This window comes from Oncorhynchus mykiss, chromosome 19 (assembly GCF_013265735.2).
Source record: "Oncorhynchus mykiss isolate Arlee chromosome 19, USDA_OmykA_1.1, whole genome shotgun sequence".
Lineage (NCBI taxonomy): Eukaryota > Metazoa > Chordata > Actinopteri > Salmoniformes > Salmonidae > Oncorhynchus > Oncorhynchus mykiss.
Window position 1 is genome coordinate 5,498,585 of NC_048583.1, and position 14,714 is coordinate 5,513,298.

At 45.0% G+C, this 14,714-nt stretch overlaps 1 protein-coding gene across 9 annotated transcripts in view; it reads left to right on the top strand.

Annotated features, from left to right (window-relative positions):
- The first annotated feature begins 572 nt into the window (after positions 1 to 572).
- The window catches only part of npnta (nephronectin a), a 61,068-nt gene continuing 46,926 nt past the window's right edge, over positions 573 to 14,714 (top strand). For 2 of the 9 annotated variants that reach the window (XM_036954038.1, XM_036954036.1), the window contains exons 1-2: positions 577 to 1,007; positions 10,112 to 10,212. In XM_036954038.1, coding sequence (XP_036809933.1) covers positions 937 to 1,007; positions 10,112 to 10,212 — 172 coding nt within the window. In that variant the 5' untranslated portion in view covers positions 577 to 936. Of the gene's footprint in view, positions 1,008 to 10,111; positions 10,213 to 14,714 lie in introns of all 9 variants that reach the window. The other 7 variants (XM_036954035.1, XM_036954034.1, XM_036954040.1 and 4 more) reach the window with 7 other exon arrangements.

Here is a 14,714-nt window from a genome sequence, read left to right on the forward strand (position 1 = left end):
CCCCTGTTGCCTCCATCATCCTCCAAATCCCACCAACATAGGCCGCCTCAGAGCACAACTGGTCCTTGTTTGGGAACACACACACCAAAGCAGATTTATTATCTGAGACCTTTTTAACGTTTATCCGCTAAAGCACAATCTGTGTATTTATGGGCAAATATCATGATACCTTTGGGTTCCCTCAGAACTTGGTCCTAAAGTACGTTTTGTACTGTAAATTCTGTACATGGTGTGTAGGCAGGAGGCTAGAACTCCTCATTACTGGGTGGGCGATGGTACTGCGTGTCTGAGCAGGCTATGCAATTAATTAAGCCATCCAAAGTATGCACAGCCAGTGCGTGAGTGCAACCTATATCACACATGGAAAGGCTCCCTCGTGAAAGAGATCCTGGTCTCAATGGGACTCCGAAATTAATGAATAAATAGACCGTCGCTAATTTGAATTTTTATTTGATTTTTTTAATCTATGGATTTCCAGCCTACCACTGCGCAAAGTGGCACAGCACTATACCACGACAAAGTGTATTCACAACAGTCTTGCTGACGAGCAGTGCGCGCTCCGACTGCGCTGATGCGTTTTCATTGGGTAGCAGCCCAGTGAACTTGTGCGGAGAGACGGAGAGAGAAGGAACCTGCGGGGTCCATTTAACACCAGTAGAGTGCACTCCGCTCCACACGCGCTGGGTCACTTCTCGAGGAAGAAACGGGCTGGTTTCTCCCCCTGCCTTTGCTGCACCTCCGAAACATTTTAAAGGATCGGGGTCCGTTTGAAGGACAACAGCGAATCTCCTCTCATGCTAGTGCGTGTTTAACGTTGGGAGGGAACAAATCTCCACTGTTTCGTTTCGTTTTAACGATTGAACACTGCAGTGTACAGTCCGACGTTTCACTTGGATTTTAGGAGTGCAAGCGCGGTGTGCGCTCATTCCCCTAACCATGGAATTATGGATAAAGTTGATGGTGTTGTACGGTTTCTGTTTAGGGGCAAGTGCTGAGAATGACGGCAGGTAAGCGCACACATATATATACATCTTGTTCAATAGGCTACAATTCATTATCTTTTGTCTAAAAAAATAATTATATAAATTATGTTGTTTTTGGAAGTGTTCAAATTGCGTTGGTGATTGTGGAATGTGGAGAAGGTGTTGCTCTCAAACTCTGAGCGAGTTTTTAAAGAGGTTAATGTGACCACGGAGATGCTATTGATTCCTAAATCCATGAACGCGACTTCCACATAGTGAGCATATGAGTCTGCAATGCATATACTGAAACGTTGCTGATGTGCTGAAATGATTCGGGATGTATAGTCGCACTTGACGTACAGTGGAAGGAATATACCTATACCAGTGTAATCTATTTTCTTCTCCCTTATTTTCATAAATAATAACATAGTTGTTTATCTCGAATGAATGGTGTACTTTTAAATATATTAAATTAACATTAATTTATGTTTGTAATGTTTTTGCTGGTGCTTTTTGTTTGACATTCTTTATGTGGATCTACTAGGTCTATGTTAGTACGTAGGCCGAATACCACAGAGTTTCTTAACCATCTTTGGTAATACACAGTGTTTCGCTGTTTAGGCCTACATTTGCAAAAACCGAGTAGCCAGCAGCCTACTTTCTTTGCAAAGTCAGTTGCTTGGATTTCCCTCTCAATGAGCTGATATCACGCTGACAGCACCTACCTTGCCGGGTGGTTCATGTCCAAACACGAATCCGGTGAAGTATTTGGAAAGGAGAAAAGTGCCCAATCTAAAGAATGTTCCTGAGATTGAAATCTACATCTACCTTATCTGGTGCAGCTGTCATTTTTTGTCTCTCGCCATAAAAGGAATGTTATACAGCTCTTAATAAGCAGTAATAAAAACATCATACTGACGAATTCCATTTTAGGTCATTGTATATAAAACGACCTATATACTTTTTTCTACCTATATACACAGTAAGCCCTCTGGTATTCCAGATATGTATTCCTTCAGGATACGTTTCCAAGCTTGTTTATTATTAAGACAGGTTCACTTTCACTGGACTGGCTCCAATGCACTTGCCTTGCAGTATTCATCATCATAAAGGCTGTTTCCTTTGGGAGAGTGATACAGTAGACTGAGGAACTGAAGGCTAGGTTTGCATCCTATATGGGACCCTATTCCCTGTGGAGTTCCCAATGGGCCCTGGTCCAAAGTAGTGCATTATATAGGCAATAGGGTGGCATTTCGGATTTGGATCCTCAATCTGAGTGCTGGTCCTATGGTGCATTGAAGACAACCTTTATTCTGTATCTCCATGGGATAGAGTTGCAGGTCTCACACTATAATTGGATTAGACTCCGTACAAATAGCAATAGAGTGAGACAGAGTTGTAGAGTATTTCTAAGACGTGATATTACTCCAATAGTGATCGCAGTCGAGCATTTTAATTTGGTTTTTCACCCCCATTTATTGTTGTCAGACAGACTGAGCCCTAAGCACAATCCATCCCTCACCGATACCTTACACAAATAAGGTTTCAGAGTCAATAGAATATTTCTTAGGGATTGATAGGGCTGAACTTTCCTACCTGTCTGTCGTTAAACACGGGTTGGGGCGTGTGTGTGTGTGTGTGTGTGTGTGTGAAGGTGAGAGTGTGTGAGTTATTGTATATGTTTGTGGATGTTTACTCCAGGTTCTTGGTCACAGTGTCTAATGTTAGGTAATGTTAATGTGTTGTGACAGGGCCACGGTCCCAGTCTGGTGAGTTGTGCTGATATTTCCCCATGATGCCCTTCCCTGCCCAACCCATAATGATAATTTACATTAAACGAGCAGCATACGTAATTAGCGTCACCCTCTGATGGAGCGCGGCTTGTCACGCGGGTCATTATTGGCCTATTTCCCCGGTTATAAACCTGGCCTGCTGACTTCAATCTAAATTCATAGGGAGAGGGTCCCGTGAGAACACTGTGGAGGAAAGTAATTTATTATCTGAACTAGCTGTTTGGAGGAGAGAGCTAATGGGCTAAGCTAGCAATTGAAGGGGGCGTCACCGCTCACTGGCCAGCCACAGCAAGGTCGTTTTGTCCTAGTGGTAAATTGGCTCAAAACAGGCCTGATTAATTACAGATTAACTATACCTGTAATTCCCTGTTGAGGGGTTTTCATTACTCATCAACATTGTTGTCAGTAATGTTTAGTCCAAGGATGAAAAATGGCGCTAGGCCAATCTTGTTGTGATGTGGTCTATAAGTGATTCTGTATTGTAATCAGGAAATGGACTATCTGAGGTAAGGTCACAACACTTTACCTCGATGAAAGACTACACATCAGATAACATTTAAACGACTAGTTCGCTTTTTTTTAAAGCCACAATCCTGAGTTTGTATGTCAGACCCTTAATCAGACCACTGAACAGCTAGGATGAGATATTTTATCCTAGTTGGAGAAAATCCAGATTCCCCCTTTAAATAGCCACTACTCATGGAGGCTATTGCTCTATGATGATGTCGCCACATTGCTTTGCCCCTGACACAGCCAATACATTCCAATCCTCCTCTCTCCAAGTTACTGCTCCAAACCATGTCCTCACTCTCCTTCCAAACATCCTTAGTGTATTCTAACAACATTAGACCTTCAAAGATAGACAGACCTTATTTTATCCCCCAGGGTTGACGTTAAAATACGTGAATAAGTGTATACAGAGAGAGCAAGCCATTTTCCTGGACATTGGTCAAAGTCATTCAGCAGGACTAGTGAAAAAGGCTACATGTCAACCGGTGCTTACAGAAGTGTGTGGTACTAGTCGTTTTCAGAATAGAAGCGAACCACTTTCATGAACATTTATGAAGCGATGCGCTCTTTAACATGTGTGCTACTTGTCCTCAGGTATTTAGATTAAATGTGTATGCAAAGGTTGTGTGTGTGTGTGTGTGTGTGCGCGAGAGAGAGGGGGAGAGAGAGAGTGTGTCACTGTCAAGCAACATTGCAGCCATAGATTGTTATTATTACTCATCATTCTGAGGGACACTTTTAAAACAGATTATTATCATGCCATATAATAATGTCTCTTAGTGCCACTTAAGTGTCGGGTGCTGCTATATGAGCAATATGTCATCCTATTCATTGTCAAACAGCAGAGATTGGCCTATCTCACACACACACACACACACACACACACACATCCTGGGCTAGATGATGGACTGACATGGATCCTTTCCCGCAGCGTCTGTTGTGAAGACCCTGTCTAGTGGTTTGTTTTCCTGATGAGGCACCAATGGAATGTCAAACGTGATAATTCTGTGCTTCAGTTCCTTCACAGCTTACTGCAATGTAGTATTATTCATACACAGAAGGTCAGACATAGACATGGATAAAGAAGGATAAAGACATACATCTATCTGATCTGCCGTCAACGCAATTATTCTACAGCGCACCGTGTTCAGAATGATTACAGTAATAACACAATATGAATTTTACATGGAGAATTTGATGGGACATCACTCTAACATACCGTAGTGTATAACTGACCTAGTCATAATTCAGTTCTACTTTGATAAATCGTGTTATAACAGCACAGTTGTGTGCATGATTCTGCCGTGTTCCAACAGCCGAGGGCTACGCTCAGTTTTATGACTGATGGAGGGAGAGAAAGAGATGGAGGGAGAGCGTGGTAGAGATGGAGGGAGAGAGTGGTATAGATGGAGGGAGAGAGTGGTATAGATGGAGGGAGAGAGTGGTATAGATGGAGAGAGAGAGTGGTAGAGATGGAGGGAGAGAGTGGTAGAGATGGAGGGAGAGAGTGGTAGAGATGGAGGGAGAGAGTGGTAGAGATGGAGGGAGAGAGCGGTAGAGATGGAGGGAGAGAGCGGTAGAGATGGAGGGAGAGAAAGAGATGGAGGGAGAGAAAGAGATGGAGGGAGAGCGTGGTATACATGGAGGGAGAGAGTGGTATAGATGGAGGGAAAGAGTGGTATAGATGGAGGGAGAGAGTGGTATAGATGGTTCGGTTTTTCGGATGACTGCCTTGCCTGGTTTACCAATTACTTTGCAGACAGAGTTCAGTGTGTCAAATCGGAGGGCATGCTGTCCGGTCCTCTGGCAGTCTCTATGGGGGTGCCACAGGGTTCAATTCTCGGGCCGACTCTTTTCTCTGTATATATCAATGATGTTTCTCATGCTGCGGGCGATTCCCTGATCCACCTCTACGCAGACGACACCATTCTATATACTTCCGGCCCGTCCTTGGACACTGTGCTATCTAACCTTCAAACGAGCTTCAATGCCATACAGCACTCCTTCCGTGGCCTCCAACTGCTCTTAAACGCTAGTAAAACCAAATGCATGCTTTTCAACCGTTCGCTGCCTGCACCCGCACGCCTGACCAGCATCACCACCCTGGATGGTTCCGACCTTGAATATGTGGACATCTATAAGTACCTAGGTGTCTGGCTAGACTCTAAACTCTCCTTCCAGACCCATATCAAACATCTCCAATCGAAAATCAAATCAAGAGTCGGCTTTCTATTCCGCAACAAAGCCTCCTTCACTCACGCCGCCAAACTTACCCTAGTAAAACTGACTATCCTACCGATCCTCGACTTCGGCGACGTCATCTACAAAATTGCTTCCAACACTCTACTCAGCAAACTGGATGCAGTTTATCACAGTGCCATCCGTTTTGTCACTAAAGCACCTTATACCACCCACCACTGCGACTTGTATGCTCTAGTCGGCTGGCCCTCGCTACATATTCGTCGCCAGACCCACTGGCTCCAGGTCATCTACAAGTCCATGCTAGGTAAAGCTCCGCCTTATCTCAGTTCACTGGTTACGATGGCAACACCCATCCGTAGCACGCGCTCCAGCAGGTGTATCTCACTGATCATCCCTAAAGCCAACACCTCATTTGGCCGCCTTTCGTTCCAGTTCTCTGCTGCCTGTGACTGGAACGAATTGCAAAAATCGCTGAAGTTGGAGACTTTTATCTCCCTCACCAACTTCAAACATCTGCTATCCGAGCAGCTAACCGATCGCTGCAGCTGTACATAGTCTATTGGTAAATAGCCCACCCATTTTCACCTACCTCATCCCCATACTGTTTTTATTTATTTATTTTTATTTTTCTGCTCTTTTGCACACCAATCTCTACCTGTACATAACCATCTGATCATTTATCACTCCAGTGTTAATCTGCATAATTGTAATTATTTGCCTACCTTCTCATGCCTTTTGCACACAATGTATATATAGACTCCCCTTTTTTCTACTGTGTTATTGACTTGTTAATTGTTTACTCCATGTGTAACTCTGTGTTGTCTGTTCACACTGCTATGCCTTATCTTGGCCAGGTCGCAGTTGCAAATGAGAACTTGTTCTCAACTAGCCTACCTGGTTAAATAAAGGTGAAATAAAAAAAATAAAAAAATGGAGAGAGAGAGTGGTAGAGATGGAGGGAGAGAGTGGTAGAGATGGAGGGAGAGAGTGGTAGAGATGGAGGGAGAGAGCGGTAGAGATGGAGGGAGAGAAAGAGATGGAGGGAGAGAAAGAGATGGAGGGAGAGCGTGGTATAGATGGAGAGAGAGAGTGGTATAGATGGAGAGAGAGAGTGGTAGATAATGGAGGGAGAGAGTGGTAGAGATGAAAGGAGATGGAGGGAGAGAGTGGTAGAGATGGAGGGAAAGAGAGATGGAGGGAGAAAGTGGTAGATAATGGAGGGAGAGAGTGGTAGAGATGGAGGGAAAGAGAGAGATGGAGGGAGAGAGTAGTAGAGATGGATGGAGAGAGTGGTAGATAATGGAGGGAGAGAGTGGTAGAGATGAAAGGAGATGGAGGGAGAGAGTAGTAGAGATGGAGGGAGAGAGTAGTAGAGATGGAGGGAAAGAGAGAGATGGAGGGAGAGAGTAGTAGAGATGGAGGGAGAGAGTAGTAGAGATGGAGGGAGAGAGTGGTAGAGATGGTGGGAGAGAGTGGTAGAGATGAAAGGAGATGGAGGGAGAGAGTGGTAGAGATGGAGGCAGAGAGGGAAAGAGATGGAGGGAGAGAGTCGTAGAGATGGAGGGAGAGAGTGGTAGAGATGAAAGGAGATGGAGGGAGAGAGTGGTAGAGATGGAGGCAGAGAGGAAAAGAGATGGAGGGAGAGAGTGGTAGAGATGGAGGGAAAGAGAGAGATGGGGCAGAGAGTGGTAGAGGTGGAGGCAGAGAGGGAAAGAGATGGAGGGAGAGAGTGGTAGAGATGGTGGGAGAGAGTGGTAGAGATGGAGGGAAAGAGAGAGATGGAGGGAGACAGTGGTAGATAATGGAGGGAGAGAGTGGTAGAGATGGTGGGAGAGAGTGGTAGAGATGGAGGGAAAGAGAAAGATGGAGGGAGACAATGGTAGATAATGGAGGGAGAGAGTGGTAGAGATGGAGGGAAAGAGAGAGATGGGGGAGAGAGTGGTAGAGGTGGAGGCAGAGAGGGAAAGAGATGGAGGGAGAGAGTGGTAGAGATGGAGGGAGAGAGTGGTAGAGATGGAAAGAGAGACAGTGACAGAGAGCGCTTTCTCTCTCTCTCTCTCTCTCTCTCTCTCCCTCCCTCACCTCCTGTTCCACTGGCGTGGCAACACACGTCTCTTTATGAGGTGACTCTCAAAGTTCATTTGCATCATCGCCTGTTCGTTGGCATTTCCGCCCTGCCTGCCCGCCGCACAGGGTCAGCTACACTGCCACTTTTTTGTGTTGCAAAAACGCTTCAGGCAAACCAATTATCATCCTCCCACTCAGTTGGCGAGGCTATGCCCGCAATATCATATCACTTTTAGGCTCTATTAGTTTTACGCTGGTGGATAAAAATTACCCCTGAATAATAACAGCCAATGAGTTATGTTTAAATTAGTAAAACGATGATGAACCAATTTGCAGCAACTCTTCCTCCTCGTTATTATGTGTTAATCAGCTATTTTAATGATGTTTTCCACCCGTTGATCCACATTCAATATTGATAGTTATTAGCAAGGCATGCTATTAGCCATCAGCAGAGGGTTTATGTGTTTTCAGTGCAAGCTGTGGCAATGGGACTATATCCCTGTATCTGACCAGGTGCTCAGTGTGTGTGAGTGACCTGTGGCTCCATCTGGTCAGTGGTCCTGCTGTGTGTGCGCGGTAACTCTCGGCCCCCAATTCACAATCATGTTTGGCAATCAATTCCAGAGCCCTCTCCTCTGCTTCTTTATCTTCTCCTCCCTTCTCCTCTTCTCTTCTCTCCTCCTCTCTCTATTTCTCTCCTTAACATTCCCAATGTGTCTCCTATTGGATTGTGCTCAGGGCTCCTGATTTTCTCTCTCTCTCTCTCTCTCTCTCTCTCTCTCTCTCTCTCTCTCTCTCTCTCTCTCTCTCTCTCTCTCTTTCTCTCTTTCTCTTTGCCAGCCATGCTGCGTACAAACATTTTCCCTGGTCCTGCCATTTCCACTTAGCATCTTCCATCAGACTTTCTCTCCTGTGAAGTGATTGGCAGCGGGGGCAGACATTAGCATTTCCAGAGTTTTGGCAATGGAGGCTAACTGGATGGGATAGCAGGAGGGTAGGACGTGTCCCGCATGCACAACCACGTTAATCTCAGTCTCCTCAGCCCTCAATGCTGAGGCACGATAGAGCAGGGCAAGATGCCCCCTTCTGCCAAGTGTTTTTTTCAAGACACCTTTGACTACTTCGTTTCGATAACAAGCATCAGAACCTTGATCTCTCTGTCGTTACAAAACGCTCAGATATAAATTAATTGTCTAGAACGGAGATGATTCTGTGTCATGTAGAATTTAGAATTCCGTCAGCTCTGTTCGTTCTATTTCTACTGTCTCTGATTCATTTAGCTAACGTCAGAGAACACAACCATGCTCTGATCGTTGTCCCCATCCGAGGCATCCTTAAATGGGCTTAATCTTTCTCTATTTCCTGTTAAAAATATGTTGTGCTGTGCTTCCGCTACAGATAAATAAGTAATCCTACTCTACTCTGCCAAGAAGCTATTTCTCTGAAATAGAACAGAACGTAACGTCAGTTCACAGAAACATAATTTAGGCTGGTTTTCCTACAAGAACTGTCATAAGGTATTTGCCCATTGCCAGGATGAAAACGGCTCTAGCCTCATGTTCTCTTTCCTATTTCTGAAAGATGGCATTATCCTTCCCCACTTTCTTTAATAGCAAATGACATTCTGACATTCTGCTTCTGATAATGTTTCATTTGGACGATGGCACACAGACAGTCGATGCTCATGACGCCTCTACCTCGTTTGGTTTTGGCACTCAGAGCAGGAGCTTGTTCAACTGTGACGTTCAGATTGAACTGTGTTGTGCAGAGCAGATAGGACTGTCTGTCATGCCATTGTGTCAGGTCTATTCCTTTTATTTCTATCTGCGATGTTCAGAACATTTCACATCACTGAATACACCCCAGTCTGAAGATGGGGGGGGGATCACATTATGAACGTCACAATGATAACTCACCACAGTCTAATCTCTAAACACACATGCACACACACACACACACACATACACACACACACACACACACACACACACACACACACACACACACACACACACACACACACCTTCGTTCTGAGCTATGGGAGTCTCTGCCTGGCCCCACAGATTAAAGTGTCAGTGATCACTGATGTGGAGAGAAGCTTGTCGTATTAGTTACATTGGGTCCTGTTCTTCTGTAGTCTCACCCGTAAGTCTTCAGCTCTGACATCACACCAACCAACATGGCTCCCCTGTGCAATAAATGCCAACATGCTGATTGGGAAATGTCCTGAGTTTTTGTGCCAGCTCGCTCACAGATAAGTTTGTTTACTTTCCTTACACATTCTGAGGGACATGGGAGGAGCTTCGCATTTGGAAAACAAGTACCATTTAATTATGTGCTGGGTAAAGAATGAACAAACACATATTCAGTCTGCCAGTCAGTGCCTTGGGCTTTGTTTTGAATGAGACTCTCTCTCTCTCTCTCTCTCTCCTCTGTCTCTGTCTCTGTCTCTGTCTCTGTCTCTGTCTCTCTCTCTCTCTCTCTCCTGGCTTGGTGGGCAAGAACCAACAGACCCTGCTGGCTTTTAAATTCGTCCATTTTAATTGGCTGTGAACTGATAGAGCTGTCTCCTGACAGGTGGCCTCGGCAGATGGCCTCGTCCAATGGGCTGTGTCGCTACGGCGCCCGCATCGACTGCTGCTGGGGATGGACCCGGCGCTCCTGGGGCCACTGCCAACGTGAGTAGTGCCAATTCTACCGTGCCCGCTGCTGGGTTAGGGTTACCGGGGGCAACCAGGGTTTCCGACAGGGGTTGCCGTGGGTTACCAGGGTGTAGCTGCTGGGATCTAACCACAATTAGGATGTAGAAAGAGGATTAAACACCCGTCTAGAATCAATCAAATTTATTTATAAAGCCCTTTTTTACATCAGCAAATGTCACAAAGTGCTGTACAGAAGACATATAGTAACTAAGGGCTCTGAAACACACACTCTACCAACGAGCACACGGAACACACACTTGTTCATAGGCACATATGTGGACGTACACACACACACGAAGTGAAAAATACACTTGACATTTTCACTGCTGCTGTTGAGTTTTCCGTGTTGTGGGAACGATATTCTAGCCGTGAATAAGGCTCTAGTGAGCAGATTCCCATTATACGCTTGTAGCCATGTAAACAGATAATTGTAAATGATTGCTGTGAGTGTATATTTAGTAAATGTCATGTATATGTAAATGCAGGTGTGCAGGGAATCCATTTGGTGACATGTTGAGTAAATCCAGTCATGGATTCAGAGGATGCCCCTACTGTAAATATACCTTGTTTTGCCAGAATGAGCCTACTGTAGCCTCAATATACCTCATTTTACTAGAATGAGCCTACTGTAGCCTCAATATACCTCGTTTTACTAGAATGAGCCTACTGTAACCTCAATATACCTTGTTTTACTAGAATGAGCCTACTGTAAATATACCTTGTTTTGCTAGAATGAGCCTACTGTAGCCTCAATATACCTAGTTTTACTAGAATTAGCCTACTGTAGCCTCAATATACCGCGTTTTACTAGAATGAGCCTACTGTAGCCTCAATATACCTCGTTTTACTAGAATGAGCCTACTGTAGCCTCAATATACCTTGTTTTACTAGAATGAGCCTACTGTAGCCTCAATATACTGCGTTTTACTAGAATGAGCCTACTGTAGCCTCAATATACCTCGTTTTACTAGAATGAGCCTACTGTAGCCTCAATATACCTTGTTTTACTAGAATGAGCCTACTGTAGCCTCAATATACCTCGTTTTACTAGAATGAGCCTACTGTAGCCTCAATATACTGCGTTTTACTAGAATGAGCCTACTGTAGCCTCAATATACCTCGTTTTACTAGAATGAGCCTACTGTAGACTCAATATACCGCATTTTACTAGAATGAACACATTTTGTGCAACAGTATTACATTATACCACCGTCTGATATTATATTGACCCTTAATAAAATATCTAGCCCTATGGACAAATATTGACTCTTATGGAAACAGAGAAGTATTGGCTGCTGCCATACTGTGTAATTATATCCTGCAGAGATGTGTGAATGGTATTAATAGGGAGCTCTGAAAGTGTCGAGCAGCCTGACAAATGGGAGATACACTGCATGGCTTGCTGCACACATGATGGTACAGCTGTTGCTTCGGCTGCGGAAGTGTGATGGGTGACACAACGGGCTTACTTACGCACAACATGTAGAGAGTAGACAGAGAGAGGCTGGGCTGCATGCTGGCTCCGTCTCTGTCAATCTACTAACCTGGAAGCCTGGGGGTGGGGGAGGGGTTATAATGCTTTCATGTCATCGTCATTATACTTCACATCACCTTCATAACCTTTCACCTCATATGCATTTTGTTTAGCTCTTTTGTTGTTGTTGTTTTTTTGCTAATCACTTGTCATGACTCATGCTATAATCATGCTAGATTTTTTGGTGTTTGTTCATGTTGTCGTTTTTAGACGAAACTAAAATGTCACACTGCTGGTCCCTGTCCAAAGGTATTTACTTCACGTTGAGCTCTATTGTTTCCGTTTGGCACTGGGCCTTCCATTGGATGCCCTGTTATGGTTGCCTGGTCCCAGATCTGTTTGTGTTGTCCTACAATGACCAGAGAAGCTATCAAGACAGTACATACTGACCTGGGAGCAGGCTACTGTAATGGTGGCCCGCTTATTGCCCTTTCGTTCTCCCCTAGGCGAGGGTGTTGAGCTCAATAACCTTCACTTGGTTTAGGTTTGGCATCAGGCCCTCCTTTCAGACACTCTGTTATGGTGGTCGACCTCGTTCCCTTCCCTTCTCCCCTAGGTGAGAGTGTTAGTGTTGAGTTGAGTAACCTTAGTGCCTGTGGCCCACTTATCGTGTCAGATTAACATTCTGCCTCGCCGCCAGCTGATTCTCCTCTTTATCCCTCGCTCCTCATTTGAGGTGAAAAGAAAAACAGAATATGGTAATTGCATTTTCACATAGACCCTAGCTTGAGAAAAACAAGTTATGGTAATGACATAGCGACTCAGACTTAGAGCCAGACCAAGACTGTGCTGGGAGGGAACTCAAGAGACGAGGCTCAAGACAAAGTGGTAGAAATGGATGCTTTTGTGGTTGCTATTATTTGTGACAGCTAAGGCCCCAACATGTTGCTAGGCTAGTTAGCTAAGAGCTCTGCTGTCGTGTTGGCAGGAATCCCTGTACTCCCCAACATGTTGCTAGGCTAGTTAGCTAAGAGCTCTGCTGTCGTGTTGGCAGGAATCCCTGTACTCCCCAACATGTTGCTAGGCTAGTTAGCTAAGAGCTCTGCTGTCGTGTTGGCAGGAATCCCTGTACTCCCCAACATGTTGCTAGGCTAGTTAGCTAAGAGCTCTGCTGTCGTGTTGGCAGGAATCCCTGTACTCCCCAACATGTTGCTAGGCTAGTTAGCTAAGAGCTCTGCTGTCGTGTTGGCAGGAATCCCTGTACTCCCCAACATGTTGCTAGGCTAGTTAGCTAAGAGCTCTGCTGTCGTGTTGGCAGGAATCCCTGTACTGCCCAACATGTTGCTAGGCTAGTTAGCTAAGAGCTCTGCTGTCGTGTTGGCAGGAATCCCTGTACTCCCCAACATGTTGCTAGGCTAGTTAGCTAAGAACTCTGCTGTCGTGTTGGCAGGAATCCCTGTACTCAATAAGTGTTGCTTCCTGGGCATTTTGGGCTTGGCTCAGGTCCTCCCAGCTGTCCATGTTGGATCAGTCAGGAAGAGGAAGTTTGCTCCGTATACAGAATATAACATCATATATCAGACCAAATATTTGTTTTTATCCTGTTTGGGTTTAGCTCCATCCTCTTCATTGATTTGAAATTAATTGACAGGTGAAAACAATATGGTGGAATCAAGCCCATCGTAAGGCTGTCTTTCACCTGGTCAGTTCTCTCAGATCAGTGCAATGAAGGAGAAGACAGGAGGCAAGGAGAGGACAGAGTTTCTAGACAATTGAGAAATAGACAAGATCTACAGTGACAGGGATTAGCGGAGTAATCCGTGTTTCCGCTTGACGTTTGATTGACATGTTAAAGTCCTTTGGGTGAGTAGATACCTTTGACAGGACCTTGTTTCTGTTCATTAAACAGCAGTGTGTTATCTGTCTGTTTTCTCTAACACTGTTCCAAAGTACCCATCAGGAGTCTCACACATTCCATGTCAAGTACGAGAAAACGTTGAGTTCACCTCGGAGAGTCGTCCCCCCTCTCGGCAAAAGCTACTTTTACCCACCACCTGTTTTTGAAGGAAACCGTATCGTTTTCCCGCCAGCCAGTCTCAGACGTTGTGATAAATCAATGCCATAGGAGAAAAACCAGAATGTTCACTAACGCCTTCAAATGCCCCCGACCGAGCGTACCACACGAGTCCAATCACTCGAGACCTCAGTCAGTACTCCATCATGTTGCCACAGGGCTGATTTAAACTTCGGAGACGGAGGGAGGCCAGTCGTCATGGATTACAGATTACACCACTGCAGTTCTGGGGCCGGCCCCGGAGATTAGATTGGTGGTGCTATCGGGTTCTGGCTGTCTCCAGCCCTGCAAGAGTTCAGTGATCGGTCTGGGTGACTGCTCACAAAGAATGGAGAACTGGAATGGGTCTGCCCCGAATTTAAAGCTCCCTGTCCCCAGAACTGAGAGAGAGAGAGGAGAGATGGGAGAGGGAGTGAGTGAGTGGAGATAGAGAGAGAGAGAGTGACAGAGAGAAATGGAGAAGGAGAGAGATGGTGGAGAGAGCAAGAGAGAGAGAGGGACAGAAAGAGAGAACCGAGAGGAAGAAAGAGAAAGCGAGAGATTTATTATAGGCCAAGCATTTCCATTGGTACTACACTGACATGTTATGCGATTGGGTGGTTTAAATCACAGGCAGCGTTACTTTACTTTATCCAAGTGCCACCATAAACAGAGATGCATTTGCCTTGCTAAGCATCTGCAGTATATCTCCAATGATTACATACACATCAGAATGTCCCTCAGGTTTAACTCACAGTCAGGATGAGAATAGACCACTGGCAAATCAACAAGTTTTTCTTAGTCCTCACATCCTAGTCGTTTAGTCATAACAAGCTCTCGGATTATGGCAAAGAGCTGCAAAAAATTATGGCAAAGAGCTGCAATTAATCAAACCAACACTAAACAAATGACGGTGATTTTTAAATGAATTTAATCAAATTGAAGCCTCCT